General features: G+C 45.2%; 3 protein-coding genes and 2 non-coding genes across 5 annotated transcripts in view; 4 read left to right on the top strand and 1 right to left on the bottom strand.

Moving 5' to 3' along the window:
• LASP1 (LIM and SH3 protein 1) overlaps positions 1 to 1,722 on the bottom strand; it is a 56,518-nt gene extending 54,796 nt beyond the window's left edge. Inside the window, exon 1 of the mRNA XM_067541197.1 lies at positions 1,579 to 1,722. Within this exon, the coding sequence (XP_067397298.1) occupies positions 1,579 to 1,647 (69 nt within the window). The 5' untranslated portion in view covers positions 1,648 to 1,722. The remainder of the gene's footprint in view (positions 1 to 1,578) is intronic.
• Positions 1,723 to 2,764: 1,042 nt separating this feature from the next.
• Positions 2,765 to 2,836, top strand: TRNAC-GCA (transfer RNA cysteine (anticodon GCA)). Its single transcript has one exon. It is a non-coding gene; the product is annotated as a tRNA-Cys (tRNA).
• Positions 2,837 to 11,478: 8,642 nt separating this feature from the next.
• RPL23 (ribosomal protein L23) lies at positions 11,479 to 17,265 on the top strand. The gene is made up of 5 exons (XM_067540915.1): positions 11,479 to 11,551; positions 14,413 to 14,496; positions 15,166 to 15,294; positions 16,716 to 16,829; positions 17,132 to 17,265. Exons 1-5 carry the CDS (start codon positions 11,539 to 11,541, stop codon positions 17,212 to 17,214), a joined length of 423 nt encoding a protein of 140 aa, XP_067397016.1. The 5' UTR covers positions 11,479 to 11,538; the 3' UTR covers positions 17,215 to 17,265.
• Positions 14,969 to 15,101, top strand: LOC137148546 (small nucleolar RNA SNORA21). The gene has a single exon (XR_010918532.1). It is a non-coding gene; the product is annotated as a small nucleolar RNA SNORA21 (small nucleolar RNA).
• A 1,961-nt stretch (positions 17,266 to 19,226) lies between the features above and the next one.
• On the top strand, positions 19,227 to 23,579 carry SPMAP1 (sperm microtubule associated protein 1). Its single transcript, XM_067540914.1, has 3 exons — positions 19,227 to 19,480; positions 22,017 to 22,116; positions 23,292 to 23,579. The coding sequence occupies exons 1-3, from the start codon at positions 19,274 to 19,276 to the stop codon at positions 23,447 to 23,449; spliced, it is 465 nt and encodes a 154-aa protein (XP_067397015.1). The 5' UTR covers positions 19,227 to 19,273; the 3' UTR covers positions 23,450 to 23,579.
• Positions 23,580 to 25,301: the final 1,722 nt, after the last annotated feature.

Raw genomic sequence — 25,301 nt, 5'->3', positions numbered from 1 at the left:
CAAGGCAACACCCCCTCCCTTTTTTCCCCTGCCTGTCTCTCCTGAGTAAGCGGTCCCCTTCTATACCAATCATGCGTATTATCCCACTAAGTCTCTGTGATGCCCACTATGTCATAGTTGTGTTTATTTACTAGCATCTCAAGTTCTTCCTGCTTATGCCCCATCCTTCTCACATTCATATACAAACATCTAAGATACTGATTTGAGTCCCTCCCCCCCAGTTTTGCCCTGTGTCTCCCCTACTCCTGCTACAACAGGCTGGAATTTGGGGGGAGCATGGGCTTTCTCCCAAGTCTTTTTGACCTAGGATTGGGGATGGAGAAATGCACAGCAGCACAGGATAGTTCATCCACAAAAAGAGGACCCAGTGGAGCTAATGGAAGACATTTCTGGGCCAGTGACAAAAATGCCAGTAACCAGAAGACCTCGAGTGCTCAATGCAGAATCAACAGTATTAGAGCTCTACCGAGCTCTCCGGCCGTGGGTTAATGGATACAGAATCTGTCACCACTGTGATCACTTCTTCAAAAACAGGAATTTGCCCTTTAAAAAAAGCCTACGAAACTGACACTAAGACAAGGTATTCAGATACCATGGTGATGAGAGCCATGGTGGAGTCTACATAGAATATATTTAAATGTGGAACAATACAGAAGCATCAATTGGAACTGAACAATGAAAAACCCATCTAATTTAAACCAGATGAGGGGTTCTCAACTTCAAGGGAAGCATTAACTGCTCCTTTCCATTTTATCTGTTTAGACACCCAGCTGCACCCCCAACACAGGAAGAAGAAGAAGGAAACAAACAAAAAAAAACAACAAAAAACCCACCAGAATAGTGGTTACAATTTCATTTGCTAATTGCCTTGATGTTCAGAAATGACTTTTTTATTAGGAAAAGCAACATTTGGACGTTATCCGCTGTTTAGACAAGCATTTGCTTTCCCGAGAACGCTCTCAGGAGAGAGCGGAATGAACAAAGTTGCTCTAATTCGGCGTGTCATTTCCAAACTAACTCCTCTGACCTTCAAACATTCTTGCAAGAGATTGTCTGGAAAGAAGTCAGAGTCAGGAAATCCCAGTGCCAGATTCGGTCGCTCTGGAGTTTTTAAGAAGGGAAACCAGGAAGGTGCTTTCCTAGCCAGCTCCCAACTTGTTCTTCCAAGGAGGGCAGAGAGCCGGGCTGGAGCGAGATGGGGTTTGGTTTTTGTGTTTTTTTTAAATGGAGACACCCACAGCCTGGGCAGAAAGTTGAGCACACAACATCTCCCACACCCGCAAGCGACAGGGGAAGGTTGTAGCCCCGGGGGTGGGTGGGGGAGAGTCAAGGCCTGTATGGGCAGCTCTCGGGGGACGGAAATGATGAAAGGGGGGCCCTGCAACTATGCTACACACCACTGAAGTACATCGCCCCCCCACTCCCCAGACCCTCCCCCACTCAACCCTCCCCCAAAATCTCCTGCATTCACCCCCCCCCAAAAAAAACCCCTAGATCCCCTTCCACTCCCCCAAGAACAGGCCGCGAGGGGGGGCGTGGGCCCCCCCGGCCCCGCTCCGCGATGGGGCGGCCCCTCACCTTGTCCAGGCAGTTCACCTTCTCGGTGGGGTAGACGATCTTGCCGCAGCGGGCACAGTTGGGGTTCATGGCCACGCTCCGTCCGTCGGTCGGTCGGTCCCTCCCCGGGCAGCTGCAGCAGGCTCTGGCCTCCGCCTCCGCCGCGGCACCCCTAATAAACACGGGGAGGGGCCGCGGGGGCGCGCTCGGGGGGGAGGGGCTGGGGAGGGAGCGCGCTGAAGGGGACTGGGCGGCCGCGCGCGGGGGCGCGCCGTAGGGGGAAGGGCGCGGCGGGCGCGCGCAGGAGAGGGGGAGCGCGCGCGGCGGGCACTCGCGATCCACACACACACTCACACACACACACACACCTCAGAGCCCACACAGCGCTCCGGGTCCACACCACACCACTCCACACACAGAGACACGGCTCCACACCGTCACACTCATACACACTGCACACACCCACACATCTCCACACACTCATACACACTGCACACACGCCTACTCACAGAGCCCCCCCCCCACAGTCACACTCACCCCTACACACACCTCTACATAGGCATCTCCACAAACAGTCACACTCACAACACCCCATGCGCCGTCCAGATACACACACCACACATGTACACAGTCAGACACAAAACCTCACACACTGGACACATCTGCACCCAGTCCACTCACGTACGCATCCCCACGTAGTCACACACACAGACCCTCCACAGTCACACACACCCAACACAACATCTCCACACACAGTCGCACTCAAATAGACCCCACACAACTCACACACCCTCCACACATCTCCACATATAGTCACATACCTGCAATGCGCCTCCACGTACCAGCACACTCCAACACACCACATGCAATACAACCAGCCCCACATAACACAGTTCCCGCATCTTCATATGCATTCACACACAAAACCTCAGCCAGCATTCACACACACACACTCCATACACATCCCTTGTCTGTGAGTCTATCACACACCTCCCTCTGGGTAAACTGAACACACACACCCCTGCCCCTCTCATGGTGAAACTGACTAAGACACTTAACACACACATACAGCTCTGTTCTTATAGTGCATGACTAACACTCAATACACACAAACACACCCTTTTTGTCTCCAATATACAGAGATCTTTGAGCCAATCTGGTCTCTCTCTCTCTCAAAAAATCTTTTAGACAGCCGTGGCTTAACACCGGGGGTATAGCTCAGTGGTAGAGCATTTGACTGCAGATCAAGAGGTCCCTGGTTCAAATCCGGGTGCCCCCTCGGCTTGTTTTTAATTTTTATTTTAAATCCCATTTAGAGTAAAGCACAATTCTTATATATACTGGGCAAAGAAAAAAAAAAAAAAAAAAAGAACCGATACTTTCCATTGCAAAAATTATGTAACGTCTGTTGCTGCTGCAGAGAGTCCTTTTCAGCTTTCTTTCTTCGCCCAGTAGAAGGGGTGCGGCTCAATGACAGAGTATTTGCCTATTTAAGAATAGCAGTTTTTATTATTATTATAAAAAATAAGCTATCTAGTATCACAAATTTCCACAGCACTTTACAAGCAGGGAGTAATGCAATTTATATTTTTATACTTTGTGTATCAGGAGGACCATATCTTGCATTCTCAAGACAATGGGCTAAATTATCCAATAATAATGCCTTTCTATGAGCTTGCTTAACCATAGCTCCGGAAGTTTCTGCTCCAAACTGAAGTGTTATTTGCAGTGAATTCCAGAATTGAGCTTATTTAGAAGTGTGAAATATAGATGCAAAAATTAGCATTTAATTAATGACTAGGATAGGATCCAACTGGGACCAGCCAAAATTGGACGCATTTATCTGAACCACATTAAATTTTGGGGATTAGGATAATATGAAACCCAGAACCCCTGGCTTTGTGATTGCCAACCAAAGGCCCAACTTGCCAAAATTTTGCCAAGCCAAAAGCTTAATCAGTTTAAAATACAGTCCCCTTTTAGCAAGTTGTTATTGTATTATAGTCTTCTATATAATAGCAGAGTTGAAAGGAGCCAGCATATATTCACACAAAGGTAAGTGGAAGTTCCTCTGCATGAGATACCAGAATTCTGTGTGCATGTCCATGAGATACAGCAGTGTAACGAATTGGCAGGTGCACGCACATATACATACTGTCACCCTCTGCTGGATGGAATCAAATTGGTCTTGCATCATAGGACCTGTACTGCTAACAACGGATGGAGATGCTCCCTCTGATCACTAGCAGGCTATGGTTTCGAAGCAGGAGCGTTCAAGTTCTATCCTTGTTACTGCTGTGAAATTCGGACTGCCTATGATATGCAGCTTATTGACACAACTGTGAAGTCCTAGTTATCCATGAGTTTGTTACAATATCATCGTTGCCTGCTATAAATTGCCTTTTGTATGTCCATTTTCTGTATCCATGATCATATGCCATCAATCCTCCATTGCATAAATGTACATTCACAAGTTCTGTGCACATGTGCACCTGCTGACACAGCAGTCAGAGCGTCATACATGGTGCACCCATATCTCATGGAGTCTCTCTAATAATACATTGGTAAAGTTTGTCTTTTGTTCTCCATAGGAGCCAGCAGCGTGAGGATAGGAGACGGAGGCAGAGTCACAGAAAAAATTAAATCTTATGCAAATGTGTCCAACTCCGGATTTCACATTAAACAAATAAGTATAATTAATTCTGTGTTGGTGAAGGGGTACCAGCCTACCAACCTTAGAGAGCAAACATACCAGGGTCACTGCTCTACCAATATGCCATGTTCCCTAACCTGGACTAACTAATCAAGTCTATCAATGTCTTTATAAAATGCCCAGCTACAAGTGGTGTTAATACACATGCTAACAGCTAAGGAATCTAGCAACACAGGAGGAAATTAATCAAATTCCAAAATGAGGTTATAAAGGGGGCAGCTGAATTTGAATCAGGGCCACTCAATCTATAGTCAAATGTTCTACTGTCTACCCCCTCATGCTTAATGCATCCCCCTGAGAGAATATAACTAACCAATGATGATCTTTGATCCATAGTGAGCTTGTCAGTCATGAAGGTGAATTTGTTTTGTGGGATTTGGATGGGGATTGGGTTTAAATATTTGAAACTGTGTACAAAACAGTTAGGCAGTGTTTCTAATAGTAATTCAATACTGCTTTCTGGGAAATATATGTATAATTGACTGTTTATTAAATGAGATTTTCAGTGGGATAACAAATGTAAATATTTTGTATATATTTGTAAAGCCCCATGTAAACAGACGACATCATATAAGTGTTTTGTAATAATAACCCTGTTACTAAATGGACTTTAGCAGAAGAGAAATACCACAGTGTTCGAATATTTGATTAAGAATTGAAACATCTCTTTTTCAAAGCCTGATGCATGTACTACTGAAACCCTTTGTGAATTCTGACAAGCCCTGGTAAATATCAACAACAAACCAAAAATCACGTTAGGCCTGAAATTAGTGTTATGAAATACTGAATAATTTATCATTAAAATAGCCCCTTCATAAAAGATTAGTTAGCAATGATTTAACCACAGTTTCTTACAAGTCCATTCCTTCTTGCAACTTTTACTTTTCCTTATTTTAGTGGCTGACCATGCAAATAGGGCAATTGCTCAGATCACAGATACATTGTCAGTTCCTAATAAGTATTCTATTTTCTGAAAGGTCCTAGAAAAAGGCATCCAGAACAAAACCACAGAAAGCCATTTTGACCTCAAGTGGTAATACAAATTACAATATAATAAATAATGGGGCAGGTTTTCCACCTTTCCAGAGCCACATAGACAGAGGCAGTTATATTTCTCAATGCCAATATATCAGCCTTCTGAGTAAGCTGTCTGCATAGATTGAAAACAGAGAGTTATACAGGCCCTCCTTAACTTGTTATTGCACAAACTGTCTAAGTAACTAGCATGCCCATGAGTCTTTTTAACAAGGGGAACCAAGGTGACATATTTGTAATGGAAACAACTGCCATATCTTGTTGCTTATTCATATCCTCTAATCTCAGCTTGATTAGGGATTTAATATTTTTTAATTTAAATCTAATCATTTTCAATTCTGAGAAACCTAGCTAATGCAAGGATTTTTAAATATACTTTAACTAAGGAAGTTTATGTGAGAAAACCCTTCTGAGCTGCTCTTCTAAGCATGACCTTGGCAAATGTTGTGGGTGCATACCATGAATGCAAAGTCAAAAATTTGTATTACAGAAACTCCCATTGCATAGTATTTGAGCTGTTACATTGTATTTCTCTCAGTTGTTACAAACAATGTGTTATTGTCAGTGATTAATTTTGTGGCCATGAAATGACAAGATATTTGTTTGCTACTGATGTAATTATTTTAAACATGTATTTCCCATTTCATTTCCCATTTGTATTTCTTATTAACTTTCAAGTTGTCAAGATCCTTTGCTAGTGTTGTACAGGGAGGGCTTGGAAGACAGGAGAGCTGAAATATTCCATTCAGTATCACTTGTAGTTCCATCCTTAAATTAGGTTTAGACAATCCCAGAATAAATTAAAATAATTTACTGCCAGTGGATGAAAATGTCTTTCACATTGTGGCTAAATTGCTTTGAGATGCACAAAATCACTGGGGCAGAAATATAATACATACTAAGAAAAAAAGGAACAAATGTTAATCCCTCCTGATAACCACACAAGGACTCATTAAAAACTCATCCTTGTCTTTTCAGTCCCAAATCCACGAGTGATTTTTAGATCTCTTTAAAAAAATACTCAGGGGGTATCTGGAGTTGAAACAAAGACTGCTTGATCTGCCTGGAAATGTTGTAGCACTGAGTTCTACTCACCCCTTCAGCTGATGGAGGTGGGAGGGGGGCATCCCATGGAAAAAAGTTTCCAACTGGGAATTGCGAAATTCTAGGCCTAATAATTCAAATATTGTAAATACACTGCATCCAGCATGTAGCAGTGAAAAATATCAAAATAAAAATCAACAAATAATTGTTATTAATCCTAGCTTGTTGGTACTGCCCTCTATGGCTAAACTTGTGAAATGCTTCCAATATCAGCAGTTCTATGTGCATGGGGGACACTTCTTAACTGCTCTCTTTTCTCCTCTGGGCTTGTCTTCACTGACAAAAAGAGGTGTTTTTACTGTGGGATAATGTAGGATTTCACAGTGAGACCACGGCCTGGAATACACCTTTTAAAGCAGTGAAGACAAAGCCTGAGGGGGAAGCAGCAGATCCCCATGATGATCCTCTCATGGCAATGTTCCCTCCTGCTCCAAGTGTCTCCTTCTCTCCTAGAAGGCCCCGCAGACCCTGCCCACCACATGTGGTCATGTACACAGATCTGATCACGCTCCCCCTGCTGGGTTCTCATTGGTCTGCAGTGTTTGGTCCACCTGAGTCTTGAGCAGCATGTAGACCAGAGGCAGTCAGTAGGTGGACTGTGGGCCAAATCCGGACCACCAGATACTTTTGAACGGACCGCAAAATCTTTTTTTTTATTTATTATTATAATTATTGTTCCGGGGGTTTTTTTAATTATTTTCTCTGGAGTCTGGACCTTGACTATATGTTGTCCAAGAAATTTAGGCCTTAAAAAAAAATAGACTACCGCTGATGTAGGCTCTCCCTCTGATCTCCTTGTCTGGTTCTCTTCCTCAGAAGTGAAAGCCTATGGTCCAGGTACCCCAAGACTGCTACTAATCCTGCAAGTTTCCCCAGCAGCTGGAGCTGGCCCTTTCCCAGAGCTCCACCACAAAGCTGCTCTGGTTTACAATTTAACCCTCGGGGGACATGTGACTGTTACAACAAAGAACTCAGAGGCTTTGCAAAGTAACGTCTTAAACACATGCCCATGTTATTAATAAAGAACACATAAGAGCCTTCCAGCTCTATGCAAAAACGTGCATTCAAAACCCACCTCCCAGTGTCCTCACCACTCCAACAACCCTTTGGGTTTTGATCATTCCTTTCTGGGTCCTAAGACCCTCCTCTTCTTCTGCTCAGCCTTCAGGCCTTTCCTCCTTGCCCCTGCAACAAGCCCTTCTTAGCATGTTCAGCTCCCATGGTCAAAAGGCTGCCCCTAGGTCAGAAAGCATGCTGCTTTTGCACAGCAGCTTCTAACACCTCTACTCTTGTTCTTCTGGGGCATTTCCACTGCTTCCCTCCCACCCCGCAGGCAACCTGGGGTGGGGAGAAGAACCAGTTTCCAATCACTTTAGCATAGCCACTGTATTGCCAAGGCAAAGTTATTCCCTATTAACACCTCCATTGATTGTTAGACTAAAGTATTTCAGTCCTTGGGAAACAAACGTGTGTTAGAGGAAGAGAACAACCTGGAGACACCTAGCCTTGAACCAGGGTACTACTCAATCTGCAATCATATGCGCAACCACTAAAATATACCCCCTCTGTCTAAACAGATCATTACCCAAAACTGCCACATTTAGTCACTCTCTCCCTCCCATTGTCTTTCTGGGGGCTGTTTCCACCCTCACCCCTGCCCTTCTCATACAATATGAGTAATTCTGTTAACCTTGATGAGAGTTACTTGTATTCTGCCAGGGAAGAATGAGGCCCAGATATTTGTCTGGCCTCATGAACATGAGGGACATTTTTCAGGGCTATCCCAGTGGGATTAGCAATACTGGGAAACCTAGTGTAGATGGATTATCTGCAGTTTAAGCACTGTAATTCCTAGACCAGCCCTACATGAGGCTGGTAGCCTGCACTCTGTCTTTGCCGCATTGCAATCGTAGAGCTAAACTGATACAGATGGGCTGTTGGAGGCCCTCCTTCCATTATCTTCCCTTTGGGGCATAAGAGCTTGCATTGTTCTTGTTACAAGACTCTCTCTCACTCGCCGTTCATTTGACACACTCCCAGTATGGGAGCCTGGGCTCTTGATCCACCAAACCCACCCACTTTGTTACTGAAGGCGAACATCTCCCTGTGGCTCTCAGAATGAATAGAATTGAAACAGCCCTTACTGGGAGACTAACGTAAAACAATTATTAAAAGGGATTAATTACTGTCAATCTTTCCCTTGTTAATTTCAATGAAAGATAAAATACAGCATGGAGAGACTTAATGAACTCTGGTGATTTTGCATGGGAGTGCTGCTCTTATTTACTATTAAGCTGCATTTATTTGGTCTGTCTAAATCAAACTGCTATTTACAACAAGGTAGCACACACCCAGATCGGGGCAAACAACCTCTTGAGCTACACTCACATACTCTATGCTGAGATAAAGGCCCTGTGCAAGGGCTAATGTGAGGTACACTGCCCAAACCCTACTTCTATCACTTTTCGCTGCTTAAATTACAGAATCTGTGTCTATACACAATCAACTCAAAATCCACAGTTACAGAGAAGAATAGAAAAAAAAAAGAGAGAAAGTTTGTGTGGGAAGAAGAACCCAACCATACGCCTTAAAACAATAATTAAAAAATTAAGATTAAAAAACCCTGAAAAACAGACATTAAAATTTTAAATTAAAAACTAAACAACAATGTTAATTTTTGACACTTTGTGTCACTTATTTATTTATTCATTTATTTATTTATTTTTTGGTCTTCTCTTCCAATGCGGAAAAACGTGAACACAAATCCTTTTTTTAAAAGAATTTTTGACAAAAAAACCCCAAAAATTACCTTTCGACATTTTTTCTTTGAAAAAAATTAAACATTTCAACTGAAGCAACAATTGTGAACTTTTTTTGTTTTTGTTGAAAGGGTCATTTTTCATCACAAAATATTTTTCAAACACCTCTGCTGCAAAAAGAGGATTTCATGTATGCCCCTGTCTTCTAATTGGTGCTTGGGCAGCACAATGATGGTAACCTGGACTCAGTGTTGCCAACTTTCACAATTTTATTAATAGTCTCATGATATTTGATGTTTTTCTCAAAGCGCCAGTGGCTGGAGACAGGTTATTACTTGAAAATCTCAGCCTTCATTTAAACAAAAAGTAACTGTAGCCCTTATGACTGCAGGGAAATGCTTGAAAATATAAACCTTAAATGTTCCTACATCAGAAGTGAAATAAAGAGAACCACAAATTGAATACTAAAAACGAAATAACTCCTCTATGCCGTAGGATATGTCTACACTAGAAACACTACAACAGCACAGCTATAGCTGAGCAACTGTAGCATAGACACTTACTACAGCAACAACAGGAGTTCTTCTGTCCCTGTAATAAATACACCTTTCTGAGAGGCGGCAGGTAGGTCGACAGAACTTAGAATTAGAATTCTTCCGTCGATCTAGTGGTGTCCACCCTGGGACTTAGGTCAGCTTCATTACATGGCACAGGGAGTGAATTTTTTCACAGCCCTGAGCCATGTAGTTAAGATGACATAACTTTGTAGTGTAGGCCAGCCCTCAGTTTTCAGTCTGTGAAGTGGGGCTGTCACCTTGCAAAGTGCTTTGAGATCTGCTGAAGAAAGTGCTATATACATGAAAAGAATTAATACTTGAACCCACAGCAAAATCAAAGCCGGGTGTTTATGACTTTGCTACCTGCTAGCGTGGCCACTTACTCACTCCCGGAATACTGGGCATTCCAGTAAGATCCGGTGGATCTGCCCCCACCAGCCTGATGTCACATGCAAGGTCATGCTGCGCAGGGAACACCATTTTGAAGAGAGTGCCCCTCTGCCCTTGCCAGTGTGATCTCATCCATACTGTGCATGCAACATCATGCTGGCGGGGATGCACTGGTGTGCTCTTCAAAATGGCACCTCTCATTTGATACCGGTTTTGTCACTGTACCAAAAAGGGACAAGCTTTAGAAAAGCAGGACTGACTGCTTTAAAACATGAAAGGCCTGTCTGCGTATTGCCTGCTGTCTTAGAACTAAGTGAGAGAGCACAGATTCCGCATTGTTACTTCACTCAGCAGCATCCCGGATGGAAAGATGTGATTGCAGGAGGTAAGTCTGGGAGGAGAAAAGGCTTTTTTCAAACCAAATCTATTTAATAATTAACAAAACTGCAAGGTGAATTCTGAAAACCTCCAGAAAGCGCTTCTTTACAATCCATCATCCCTGAGTATATTGCAGTTATTTGGGGCATTTAATCCAGATTCTGCAATGCAGAAGTCCCCGCACATTGTGGAAAAATCTCTTTTTCTGAGCTGTTGACATTTAGCCCTGCGGGAACCAAATGACATTTTGATTATATCTAGCCTGAGTTTTGATGCTCCATTAGGTGTCGTATTTTTCTGAGATTATTCGCCTTCTTGGGCAAGATTCTCTATTTTCTCTCAATGGTTTTAATGTAAAGTCTGTTCTCATTAACTTCTAACTCACATCCTGAACGGGAAGTACCTCCACAGCCTTAGCTGTGAGCTTCTCAAAATTAGGTTGAAATCTTGAGGCACGCAGATCTACTGCACTTGACTGGAACAGCAACACAGATGCTGAAACATGCAGTGTTGCACGTTCGCGATTTAATAGGATTGGTTGCTTCCCTCTGAATTGATGCCCTAGTTTTGGATGATGGGGTGTTTGTATTAGGAATGGGAATAAAACTGATGTCCTGCCCGCCACAAAGCACTTTATACCAGAGCAAGGTTGTTACCCCAGCTGGCCCTGGCCAAAATCCAATGCTGGGATTTGCCCTGCAAATACCCCCGATTTTTCATCAACTCCCCAACCCTGCCTCCCTCTGTGTTACTTGTGGTTTGTTGGGTTGGGTTGCTTGGACTAAGGATGTTACATGAATAGGCTGCAGTTCCCACTTGTCTCCAGAGGTGGCGCTGTGGTGCCCTGAGACGATCAGCGACTGCGGAGACCAGACCGCCGTTCCTTATCACGTGATGAGGGAAAGCGGCGTTCCTGCATCACGTGTCGAGAGAGGTCGCCGTTGCGTGACGTAGTAGGCTTCACACGCGCCGTGTGGGGGAGCTCGTATCCCGGCATCCTTTACGCCGGCCTCTCTCTTTTTTTTTTTGGACCCGGGGAGGCAAGATGTCTAAGCGAGGTGAGGCCTAGCGAGAGCGGCTCCCAGCTGAGCAGGGGGACGGGGGAGGATCCGCCGCCATCCTCCGGCCCCACGGATCACGCGGCTCTGGGACCCGGGGGAATGGAGCTGGGGGAGCCCGGGTTCCCTTCGGGGCCGGGTCTGGGGTAGCGAAAGAATCGGGGCCATACCCGCTGGGGACGGGGATTGGCGGGTCTCGGCTGAAGGGGTGCGGGAGCCTGGGCCCTGGAGTGGGTGCGGAGGGTTGAGGCCGTGAAGGAGAGGGAAGCACTAGGAGGGGAGGGGGGGGGGTGTCTCTGGAATTTTGGGGTGGGGGGTTCAGGGATCGAATTTAGTTTGGAAGGGAGAATGAGGAGGCCCATGTGGATGATAAATTAGGGAAATAAATCATCCCAGGTGCAGGCCCTAGTGTGTGTGTGTGGGGGGGGGGGGAGGAGCCGGCAGGGGGGAAATAGCCGGTTTAAGCCGGGTTTGGATAGTTGTGCTATTGCACTTTTAGGTTAAAACTTATAATACAGTGTTTCTCAACCCTTTAAGTAGCAAGTACCCCCTAACTTCTGAAAATTTTAATAAGTACTCCAACACTCAATTTTCCACAGATTTTATGTTTACAGACTAATGTGAGCCATATGTTGGAAGAAGGGCTGAGTATACAAGGCTGTGATCTGACATTTCTCATATCTAGTGTGGGCAGGGTTACCACCTTTACATCAGGGGTGCGCAGCTCAAGTATGTACCTGGGCTAGAGGTGATGTTGGCCAAAGCTAGGAGGCTTTGAGCGGCATGCCAATGCTGGGAAACATAAAGTGCCACGCCAAATTTTTTGCCATAGATTTGAGAGGAGGAAGGGGTGAGAGAGAGGAGAAAAGAGGGTAACTGGTGAAATCTGGGGCTGTTATTGTTGTCAATTTCACAGGCTCAGCTAGAACCCTGAAATTGACACTTTTTCTGGGCACTGGGCTTTGAGCCAGGGAGGGGGGCTGCCACCCACTCCAAGCTGGGGCAGAGGAGGCTTCTGAACCGGCTGGGACTCAGGGATGTTAGGCAGGTGGCTGCTGCCCGTCTTCAAGCCAGGGTGCTGGAGGCTGTCCCTCGACTTGGAGCCCAGGGCATGGGTGGCTGCCACCCAGCTGTGAGCCCAGCTCGCAAGATGCAGGAGGCTGCCACGGGGTCCCACCTGGGAGCTGGGACCCGGTGAAAAGTGGGGGGCTGCTGCCTGCCTCCCTCAGAAGCTAGCAGCTGCCGCCTGCCTTCCAGCTGGGACCAGGCCGCCTCCCCTTCACTGTTTTTCCCCAGGTACTCCCTGCCTGTGTCTCATGTACCCCCAGGGGTAAATGTACTACAGGTTGAGATACTGTTATAATAGACTCAAATCAGTGCTGTTCTTAATAGCGCCCCTGCTGGTAGGGCATCTTACTTGAACTGTGAAATGATATAGGCAAAAAACAAAATATTGCTAGTGAAGGGTCCTGATGCTGCAAATGTTCGAATAGATTTGTAACTTTACTGATGTGCACAAGCACTTGCAACCTCAGAGGCTAGCATTGTATTTTCATTAAAAACTTCTCTTGCTGTAAAATATTGTCTTTTCAGAATAAATCTACATAATTAACAATTAAGAGTTACTTGGACTTTTAGTATGTTAATGTTTTTGTGAATTTTCTTATGTGCCCAGTCCAAAATTTTCAAAAATAGCCACACATTAGGTGCAAATTTAAACTTTTGTGGTTGGGATTTTCAGAAGTGCCTAATGGTTTTAGTAGCACAAGTCTTCCAGCTTGAAACTCTGCTGGAGGAGTATAGCCTGGTCAAATTTTCAGCTTTCTGGGCTTGTGGAAATTCAGTGCATCAGAAGATGGTGCAGGTTGCAAACAAGGTACTGGCTGTTTGCTTATCAATTTTGTGTTTGTGTTCTCATAGTAAGGATGTTAATGTGGGAACTGAGCTTGTCTCTTTCAGCAGACATGAACAGTTTTAAGGGCAAAACTTAGTAGGAATAAAATCTATGTAACTTTCACAAAAATGTCACTAACAATTTGGAAACTAAACACAACCAGAAAACATCCACTTTAGATTGTAAAATGGGGAAATAAATAAAGACCTAGTATATAAGTAAAAATCTGATTCAAGTTTTAAAAATCAATTTAGATAAAAATATGGTCTGAATAAAATCAAATTTCTTTCTTTTTAATCATGATTCTTATCCTGACACAGGAAAGGGCACAAATCTATCTACCAATTTGCAAACCTGTTTCATTCTGTCCCAAATTAGCTTACTGACTTCCCTGGATGCTGGTGTTTGGCCAATTCTCATAACCAAGCTTCTTCTTGGTCCAAGGTCTTCCCATAGGATTTCAGTGAGAGGGCTTGAGGGGAGAGGATAAGTCACCAAATAGTCCCAAATTCTGGGAAAGTTTGGCTGTATGCTCAAGACTGTGTAATTTACCTCTATAATTTTACGCTAAATTCAGGGTAGATGTTCAAGGGTGATATGTGGAAGTATGGGGAGGCTGCTATCCTTTAAGGCTTTGATGAAATCCTTCTGGATTTTAAGATGCTTTTTGATGTTGGAGCCATAAAGTATGAAGTTGCCAAGTCTCTCTCTGAAAGTTTCCTAGGTGTCTTTGGTCCCTACCCTATATTCATGGAGAGTGTTCTGTTGGTGTTATCAAAACAAGTTCATCTTGCACCCAGAGTGTCCATGAAGCAAAAGAGAACAGCAGCTGAATAAAAACTAGGTATAATACAGACTTGCAGGGTGTTTTGACAGTGGGAATTTAGCTTGTGAATCAATGTTTAAAGAATGTGTGTGTCAGTCTGGCTCCCAGTAATTTTTTTTAACTCTTCTTTTTAACCTACAGGACGTGGTGGTTCATCTGGTGCGAAATTCCGTATTTCCCTCGGTCTCCCTGTGGGAGCGGTGATCAACTGTGCAGATAATACAGGTAAGTCTGGTCTGGGCTTCCTTCTGGACTGAGTACTTGTTTCTGCTTCAGCAGCCCTTCTACCTTGCCTTTGTATCTGGTTAGGGTTTGTACAGGTAACTAACTAAAGGAAATCAGGGGTTGGAAGTTGAAGGCAGACAAATTTGCACCAGAAATAAGGTGCCAGTTTTTAACAATGAGGGTAATTAAGCATTGGAACAACTGAGTGGACTCACATTCACTTGGCATATTTAAATCAAGATTGGATATCTCTCTAAGAGATGCTTTAGATCAAACAAATGATGGGCTTGATGCAGAAATTACTAGATGAAATTTTCTGGCCTGGATTACACCAGGAATCAGACTCAATGATCGTAATGGTTCCTTCTAGCTTTAACATCTGTGAATCTGTTATCTTGCTTCTGTAAAATTTCAACTTATCGCTTCATAATGATGCTAAAAAATGTCATCCTGCCTCTGAAGCAGCAGCCTCCCCTTTCCAAAAAGCACTTGCTGGATCTGTGGTCAGTGACTCAGTGAGTTGTCGTGGAAGGGCATAAGAAATACATTGCTTTTGGGTGAGGTGACAGCATGTGCTGTTAACTTCAGTGCGTAATGTGACAGTGATCCATGCAGGGCCATCCATTACATCATGAGTTGGCCAATTCAGGAGGGTTTTTTTTCTCATAGGTGCCAAGAACCTGTACATCATTTCTGTGAAGGGAATTAAGGGCCGCCTGAACAGGCTGCCAGCTGCTGGTGTAGGTGACATGGTGATGGCTACTGTCAAGAAAGGCAAGCCTGAGCTCAGGAAGAAGGGTGAGTGTTGGGGGTGCAGGTGGCAAATGTACATCCTGTGCACACAGTGTCCTGTGGACTGTTCTGTATGTGTCTGCTACAGACATGCTGTCATGTAGGATTGAGACCTAGCTGCCTAGATTTCCCACAAGGCTGTGCTGCAAACATGACTTGCTTCTTTAGGGAGGGAGGAATACAGTCTGAGACAACTGAGTTGTGTTTGTCTCCAGGTGTGACACAAACTGGGCACACAAACATGATTGTTCATGTAGAGTATGCTGGGTCCTAACTTTGATGTAGGATGATCACAGCATTGCAGCTCATACCCAGGACAAATCTAGGACTGACATAACAGCATGATCTCATCAGGTCATGTGCTGCTGTGCTTCCTAGTCCCTTGTAGACTACCCTTCCTCTGGGAGATTCAAAGGCAGTCCTTCTACATGGAAGGAGCCAGACAGTTTCAACATACCAGTAATGATGCTAGAAGTAGGCAGCTTGTCCCCCTTCTAAAAAGCACTTGCTGGGTCTGTGCTCAGTGGCTCCGTGAGTTGTCGTGGAAGGGGATAGCAAAACCTCACTTTTGGGTGAGGTTAGCAGCCATATGTGCTGTTAACTTCAATGAGTGGCGTGACAATCCTGAAAGTTCACCTTCTAGTTTCCTTGGAAAGTATGGTATGATTATTAGTATTTTGTTTTTTCAATTAGTCTTAAGTGTTTGGGGAAGGGGTTTCCTTGCTGGGTGTCTCGGGGATGAGTGACCTTGCATTTGAGAATGTGGCCAGGTTTACCTCACAAAAGGTTGTTTGAGCACTGAGTTAGAATGTGAATGGTATTGAATCATTTGGGTGTACATTCAAGTGTAATATTGCATTCGGCTAGTTTTTATTTCAATTGATTATATAATATAAATAAATGTAATATAATCATTTCTATATCACGCTCGCACACACACACACAGCTGGATTGTCTCTTTTCACCAGCACAATGAATGCATGCTCAGCAGAGAAGCGGGCTTAGCTCTCCTGTGAAACTAAATATCAAAGATTTGCAATCAGACTAAATATTCAGAGCAGTGTTTAGGGTGGAAACCATTAGATACTGCCTGTCATAAATATAGTTCTGGAGAAGGGCTTTGGCTTGACAGGTTGGGAAACTGCAGACCCCTTTGGCCACAGAGCAGGCAATAGCCAGGAGCAGTGCTCCCGCCGCAAGTCTCAGTCCTTCCCTTTGGGGTTTCCATTGCCCATCCAACCACCAGACAGTTACTGGGACCATAATTCAGTATGCCATCCAATTACTCATTGAGGCCATGCAAGGGTAGGATTCAAATGAAGACACTTACCGGTGAGGATGGAGTTGCACCTGGGTGATTTATTTTGGGTTTCTGCTGTTGGACTGTACTTAGAAGTTTAGGATCATGAGTTTCTTTCTCCCTGCAGTGCACCCGGCAGTGGTAATTCGGCAGCGGAAATCATACCGGAGAAAAGATGGGGTGTTCCTCTATTTTGAAGACAACGCGGGAGTGATAGTAAATAACAAAGGGGAAATGAAAGGTACGGGTGACAATCTATTGCACTGAACAAGAGCAAGCTAGAAAAGAACAGTGCAGCACAAATGTCTGCATTCTTGGTTCCAAGCAGAGCTCCACTGTCTTCAGGCAAAACGACCAAAACTCTCCTTGGTGCCAAGAAAAGTTGGTATCCTGGACGCTCCAGCAGAGAAATACAGATGGCTCTGTTGTTAACATGCTACATGCTGCCTGAACAGTACTCTGAGCAGAGGGATGTGATGTGAGCGAAGGACATGAGCGCTGACTAGTTCCTAACTTCTCCTTTTTTTCCCCCCACTTTTACAGGCTCAGCAATCACAGGCCCTGTGGCTAAAGAATGTGCAGATCTGTGGCCCAGGATAGCCTCCAATGCTGGCAGCATTGCATAAACCTGCTCCATCCTCGTTCTAAAGATTACAATAAAAGTGGTTGTACCAAAATTCCTAGTATCTGTGTTGATATTCTAAAGCTTGGAACGCCACCTCCCTGACATACGTGGCTAAGGTGCTGCTAGAATGAGGTCTTGTCTACATGGGGTTTTACCTATAGAGCTTCTTGTCTGTTTGTTTAGCAACACACACTAAACTACAAAAAGGCTTTCTAATACCAGAATAATAGTGTCTAGAAGGGGTTATACCTGTATAACAGTCTGTTTACAGTCAGACCTTAGGTTATACCAGAATTACTTTCTTATGTAGACAAGGCCTGAGGCTGCAATAAGAATACAGCAATTTGGCTTTAAAAGTTGTGACTCCTATGCACCAGGTGACAGATCTTCATGGAATAACCCGTGACAGAATAATTTCCTTTGTACTGCGGCTCTGTAAATTATCTGATACAGAATTTTTGAGATTTGGTATTGTCAGGAGCATCTTATAAACAAGCTTTGTGAGAAAAGCGTTGTTTGGACTAACAGCATTGGTTACTGGGTCTTGTGCTGTACAGTAAGCTCTCTTGGGAAAGGAACTTTCTTATTAATGAGAGACCTTGCTTAATGTGGCCAAGGGCATAGCAGAGCCCACCACGGTTTGATGAGGTGATGGCTGCAGCATGTGCTACTAAACCCTCGAGTAGTGAAATAAGCTGTAAAAAGGTGAACTAAAATGCTTTTATTTGACAAATAATGCCATATCACAAACTGATTCATGCAGACTTGAATTCTAGATACATTATAAGATATATACATTCTGTTTTTTAAGACCAAAGTTACAGCATTCAGGGTAAAACCTCTTGCAAAAGCTGATGATACAGGCTCCTAAATAGTGCAAGGAACTGCATTCCTTCCACAGTGTTACTGGGCTTGTCTTATTCCCCAGCCCATTTTTTGCTAAGCACAGAACTGTGGATGTAAGACTAAGAATGGAATTGCAAAAAAATCCTTTTTCCACCTTTACTACACCAGCATGTTGGTTAAGGTTGTGGAGTTTTTACCCAGTATGCTTATACCACACCTAACTTTCCAGACCTTCAACAGGTATGAAGCCTACACCAAGAAGAGGTTTTTTTAATCAGTGTTGGAGCATTGCTTCCCCGAACAACATTAGCTATGTTGAGGGAAGCACTGACATTTTAACACCCCTCACTCTTAGCTATGCCTATGTGACTTCAGCACACACCAGCTTGCCTGCCTGGAGCATGCCTAGGGAGTGGGGTTTCACCTCTGGGTTTTTACCATATCCTGCGTGGGAGCCGAACTGTCCTTTGGTGAAGTTAAACCGTGTGGTGTGGAGCTGATCGGGTGTGACGGTCAATCCCTTTCCCTAATAATACTGTAGGATGAAAGTGGCTCTTGCAGGTTCAGCCTGTGTCACACTCCCCGCCCAGTGCAGCCCTTCACTGGACTCCTTGCCAGGGCTGGAAATAAACCACGGATGCCATTTTATTTTGCTGCTGGCGGCTGGCAATTTCAGACAGCGCCGAGCCGCCTGGGGGGCTGCGACTGGGCCATTTCAGGACCGTACAGAGGGCGGGGTGGTGGCCAGACCCTCGCTGCCATCCCACGGCTTTGCTCTGCTCTGAGCAGAGCTGGCTTCGTGCTGTCCCTGGGGGCAGGCAGCTCGCACAGGAGGATGCAGGCCCGGTGCAGGTGGCCTGGCTGCCGTTTTCTGGGTGGCTTGCATTCACAGATGAACCCAGGTGCGGGGCAGGGCGGCGGGCTGGACTGGCCCTGAAACGCCTTGCAGAAAAGGGGGGGCGGGGGCAGAAGCTGCATCTTTAGCAGAGCCTTGCCCCCCCCCCCCTCGGGCAGACCAGGCTGCGGGTTGGTGCTGCCCTGCGGCTGGCTCACAGCTGCCCCGCGCCCAGCCCCACGTGGCCCTGCGGAGCCCGGACGCAACAATGCAGGGGGGGAGGAGGGGGCGGCGGCCGGCCGGGCAGGTGGGGCGGGCCCCAGAGGGAGCAGAGTCCGCCGGCGGGGCCCCCCCCCCACTTTGCTGCGCTCCCCCCGGCATGGCCTGTCTGAGCAGGAGGTGCGTGCAGCGGCAGAAGGGCTTCATCCTGGACGGGGTGGCGGTGGACACCCTGGCCGGCAGCTACGCGCACATCCTGCCCAAGCTGTGGTCCGCCCTGCCGCCCTACAACGCCCAGCTGGACGCGCACGCCGCCAGCTACTTCGCATCCCCCGCGGTCAAGTCCTTGCTGCGGAGCACGGAGCAGGTACAGCTGCAGCTGCTTCCCGCGCAGGCCGGGGCGGGGATCACTCCCTGGACCGGGTCAGCTCGCCTGAGCGCGGGAATGAAGGAAGCCAGGATGGGGGGGGGTGCCCAGGCGTCCCGGTGTTATAGGGACAGCCCCAATCTTTGGGGCTTTGTCTTATATCGGTGCCTAGCACCCCCCACCTGGCCCTGATCTGTACCCCTGCTATCTCCTCATCCTGCAGGACCATGCATGAGGGAACCAGGCAGCATTTCAACGGGCAGTTGTAGTTCTTCGCCCAGGAGCCAGCTGGGGTGTGACCGTGTTGCTCATGTGGGCGGCGGGGTTGGTGGCTGCTGTCTCAGTTCGTGAATTTGTTATGCGTGGCAAAAGTTGTTTCGTTGGGAAGGGAAAAAGGTGGGTCCCAGCTGGCTCAAAGGAGACAGAATTTTACACAGTTTGCGGAGTCTAATCCGAAGCTGGAAGGGTGTTGATCGAAAATGTGGAGGATAGAACAGCTGTTTCTGGTGAAATAAGATGGTTCATTTCTTTGTGGAAAGATTAAGAAATCTCACCGTCACCGCTTGCACTGTCAACTGACAAACTTCTAAAAACTAAATGTACTTAGACTGTTAGCTATTAGATTGTCTTTGTGTTCTGTTTGTGTCATGGGGTTCTGGGCTGGACTGGAGTTTCAAGGCAATACAAATAATAATAATAATTAATAATAAAGTGAATTGTAATTAATTTTATTAAACCCATTCCCTTCCCCCCCCTCAAATTTCATCTTTTCCTCTGCTTAGATTTTTGAGATCCTTGCTGTTTCTGATGTCACAATTATTCTTGTGTCATTTTTCAGTGAACTGTGATGTCAGAATGAAAACACAATATATGGTCAAGCCAGCAAGCAGGAAAGGGAGAAGGAAAGTAATGGATTACCAAAAATTAGCCATTTAAAGAGAAAATAGAACCACAGATAGACAACTCGACCTGGGTCCTGAAAATCATGCAGTTGATAAAATGCTGATGTCCAGATTTTGGCAGCGTAACAGGCAGATCTGTGGCATGTTGGGTTTATAACACTGTGTTTATACTTTAGAGAATGAGGTGGTATAAATTCAGCCAACCATAGTGGACAGCAACCTACATCACAGCTCCCTCCTACTCCCCCTCCCTAACACAGTATTCTCCCTGATTAAGAATTATAGCTCCATCTAATTTAGAAATCAAACTGAAGATGGGTTTGTGAAAGCGATTATCTCTAAATAATGGTGACTTCCTGGTTCCTTACGCAGCTGGGATCTTTTCTTGGTTTCTTAATACTAGATTCATTTAAAAAAAAATTATTCGTGTATTTTTTGGTCAAAAAGCATATTAATGTTGCAGTCGGTGTAAAATTATTTTGTAAAGAAAAACATACAGGGTAAGCTACCACAGTCACACATGATCTGCCTATTCAGACATTGTCCTCTTGTTAACTATGCTTTCTGTGCTCTTTACAGAAGGTTAGTGCTACCCACTCCATGGTGAGACAGCAAGAGATATAATGTTCCTTCATATTCTTTTCAGCTAACTCTATTCCCATTTCTTCTCAATTTACTGTTTAAAATCTCACCGATGCTTCAGGGAAAACTGTTGAAATACTAATCCTTAGCATTTGTATAGGTTTATTAAGATACTCATTATGCAAACACTTATGCACTGCATTAATAGCTTAACAAAGAGAAGGTTAAGGGGGGAGGAACAAAACATTTGATAATGGGCTTTTCAGTCCAGTAGATAAAGATATAACAAGATCCAATGGCTGGCAGCTGAAGCTAAACCGATTCAGGAGGGCAGAGGAGATGATCACAGTGGTCCCTTCTGGCTTTAGAATCTATGAATATTATGCTCATTGTTATCTTTCATTGTGCGTTGTAGAGTGACAAACACTGTTGGTGCTTAATAAATAACTTAGGCCTGGATCCTGCAACCAGATCTGCTAGCATGGACACCTGAAGCCATGATCAGGGGCTTCACACTTGCACTGAGGTCTGTGTTAGTAGAGTTGGCTGCAGAATTAAGGCACCTTTTGCTTTCAAAGAGCTCTACAGATGTTAGCTAGGTAATGCGCTCCTTGTGCCAGAAGTCACTAGAGTTACATTAGTGATGAATCTGGCCCCTTCTGTACAGAGGTAATTCTCTGGCTATATCCTATATTTTCTGTATTTCACCTCATTAGCTATTATTGATTAAAGATATTGTGCACAGCAGTAGGATCTGCATGCTTGGGACTCTCAAACAATAAAGATCCTATTTTCATGCACCCCAGATACGTTATGAGTGCATACCTACTCCCAGAACTGTTTCTAAATGTATAGTGTGTTTTCAGCCATTCGTGTGTGTCTTTGGAGACAGAGCAAAGTCAGGAAGCTGGTTTGCTAGGTCCTGAACCTGTGACATTGTAGTCTTGGGAAATTTGCCATCAATGTCCGTGAGACGCTTCATGTCGGGATTTAGGGATGAGCCGTAACCTGGCTTTGCTCTGAGTTTTTGTTCTTTCTCTGACTTGCCCCAGCACCGAGGTGGTACATCCAGGGATGGTTGGATAGTGGACTATTTCCACATCTATGGGCCAGGGCAGAGGTACCTGAACAGGAGGAACTGGGCAGGTGCAGGTAAGACTCCCTTCAGTAAGCTGTTCTTCAAGCATCACTCACTGGATGTATCCCCTTTTGGCTTAAAAATAATGACATTTAAAAGAAATAATAATTTTGGATTCTTTTTTATTAACATGCTTTCTGGTTTCCTAAAATTTGGGCTAAGGGTATCACATTTTCAAGCTTTTCTCCTCAATTATGAAAACTAGAAACTTACATTCCTTTTAAAGGAAAGCTGAGATTTTCATACAATCACTTGATTCCAGATGCTGGGGCTTTACACTGAAATCCCAAGTATCACAAGACCTGTGATAAAATTGTAAGAGTCGGCAATGCTGCATTCTACAGCATTGCTGGGCAAAAATTCCTTACTGTTAAATAAATGTAATAGCATCTTTCATCCATCAATCTCAAAACAGGTCACTATCATTTATCCCCATTTTATAGATAGGAAACTGAGGCACAGAGAGGGGAAGTGACTTGCACAAGGTCACCCAGCAGGCCATTGGCAGAGCTTGGAATAGAAGCCAGGTCTTGTAAATTCCAGGCTGGTGCTGTAACCACTAGGATACACTGCTGCTGCTTCTGCTTCTCTGGAGTTAACAATGTTGGGAGCCCTGGCCTTGACCTACCTTGTCCTGGCCTCTGCAGCAGGGAGTACAGAGGTCATAAACAGCCCACAAGGGGGTAGCAGAGAATAACCCTGGTGTGGGCCCTGCTTTGGGCCTCCGTGGGTGGAACTAATCTGGTCTCCACTCCATAAATTCTGGGTCCTCGGGAAACTACAGTAACTTAGGGCAACCCCTCAGGCCGCCCAAGTGACCCTAACACTTTAGGGCTCAGCATCTGGAAGGCACAAAGCTGACTTTGCCCCTTTCTCCTGCACTGCACCTCCACAGCACAGAATCTCAGCCTCTGTCCTCTCACACTTAGAGCAGGTCAAATCAACATGTTACTCAAACTGTTGCCAGCAGCCTCGGGCCTGGGCCCACCAGGGCTCCCAGTTGCTAACAGAGGAGCTGAACGGGTGTCAAGCACTGGTAGGGAATTTTTGCTCAGTTTCCCTAGCACTGAGAAGGCTACCAGGCTTGTGTGTAGCTTGCACACCAGTCCAAATTCGTTCAGTGGTCTGGGTGAGCCGCTGGAAAGGAAGGAGATAGAAAGACTGATGGGGCCAACTCTCTTCCCCACAGGCCACTCTTCTGAGCAGGTGGGTGGCCACTACAATTTCCTGGCAGACGTGAAACCTATGAAGGGCTACAATGGACGTTTCGGTTATCGCCGCAACACCCCGGACCTGCGGGTGAATTCGTCCTGCTTCGGTGAAGTCACTGTGTTCCCGCTCCACTGATGCCGATGGAGTTGCTTCTCGCCCGCCCCTGATGTCAGCCCCTCCGGGCGCCACGGGGACCTGGAGACACTGATTAGGAGTAAGAAATGGGAGCTAAAATAAAGTATTGTTCTCGCTTGTTCTATTTTAACAGCTTGTTGTTACGGGTGATTTATTTGCCTGATGCAGCATCTGGGCTCCTGCTTTTACCAGCTGCTCTGGAACTAGGCTGACTAATGCCAGTTGATAGCGCAGGATGATTCGATCATGCATGGGCTTCCCCACGTGTTCAGAAGATAATCAGTCTGGCCAGCCCAAACCTTCATCCCCAGGGAAAAGGGGAAGATAGTACCTGAACTACAAGTTGCTTTATTCTCTATCTATTGGAAAGCCTAGATAGGTAGATAGTAAAACACATGTATTTGCCAACAGATCTTCACGTATACAGACCATTAAGGGGGGAAAAATATTGTTCCCATTTGACCAGCTGGGTGACAACCAGTGAGCTGGTATAAACTCGCGTTGTGCTCAGGCCCTGGGGAGAGGAAGCAATTCATATTTTTATAGCACCCAGAGGGTGCTAGGCCCTTCTGAGAGAGATGAAGATAAGGTCCCAACTTGGAGGACCCCTTGACTGCTTGCCTGATGTTTGGTGTGTTGTTTTAGTTTGGGGTTTTTTTGCTCTCTACTGTCATCCCCCCTCTGACCAGCACATGCAATGAGCTGGGTCACTGGGTGATCTAATCTCACTTGGGGCTCCATAGACTGAAGCTATCCTGGGATGGGGAGGATAGCTGTGATCTAGACTCACCAGAGGTTCTGAGTTATGCTTTGCATATTGCAAAGCTAGGCAAGGCCTAATTGGGCGATGCTGTGGCTTCTTGTATAGTGTGAGGCCAGGGATTATTTGGGCCTTGTCTATGTTAGCATTTTTTGGAGAGGAATCTCCCACCATTACATTGTCACCACTGCGAGCACCAGTGTAGACATTTGGACCATCTGTGACCTGAAGTTCTGTGCAAATAAAACAGCTCTTGCTGCTAATTAGAGGTCACACCTAGAGAAAAAGCCCTGTTTGGTGGGAGTGAGGGAATGGCACAGACACAGCCAGCCAGGAGTCACAGCTGGTTGCTTGTTGTGACCTGATCCTGCAGGAACAGTAATGTGGGCAGAACCCTGCAGTTGCATAGATCCCCACTGGCTTCATTGGGGCTCCAGGTAGGCAGATGCAGCTGCAGGCTCAGGCTCTGGTATTATAAAAGGAGCTGGAAGAAATAAACTGATCCATATGACATCTTGTAAATTTCAACCAGAAAATGCTTCCTCTGGTGGATGATCTTATTTGTTCTTAGGTTGCAGTAGGAGCCAGAGGGCTTTGGTCAAGGTCAGGGACCCTCTAGAACCAAATATTGTACAAACCATGGGAGCACCCAAGGAATTTGCAATCTAAGAAAGCAAGTGATGTATACAGAAGAGGGGAATTATAGCTTAAAATGTTTTAGAACAATCATATGATCAATGATGATATTCTCATCTCCCCATTGCCTCGGCTTTATTCCATTTGGCTAATTATATTTTGCTCCACTAAACTCCTTTTTCATCCACATTTCCTTCATTTCCTTGCCGTAAGCTTACCTGAGGGTTTTTTTGCGCTATATCACAGCCAGCATGTTCTGGCCCAGCAATAGCTGCATTACGTCAGTCAGGTTGCTACAGAATTGCTACAGTGGTGTAATCACAGGCAAAGGATTGTTGGAGTTGAGTGTTTTGCTAGGTTATTAAATATGGCTTGTGTGGTTTCAGGGTGTGCTGGCTATAAGAAAGCAAACAAAAGTCATTGAAAAGAAGAGAGTTTTTTATGTCATTGGTTTAA

This window comes from Emydura macquarii, unplaced genomic scaffold (genome assembly GCF_026122565.2).
Source record: "Emydura macquarii macquarii isolate MOO-44397 ecotype Brisbane River unplaced genomic scaffold, CSIRO-AGI_Emac_v2 contig_629, whole genome shotgun sequence".
Lineage (NCBI taxonomy): Eukaryota > Metazoa > Chordata > Testudines > Chelidae > Emydura > Emydura macquarii.
Note: the sequence above shows the minus strand (reverse complement) of the source record. Positions and strands in the feature narration are given on the sequence as shown.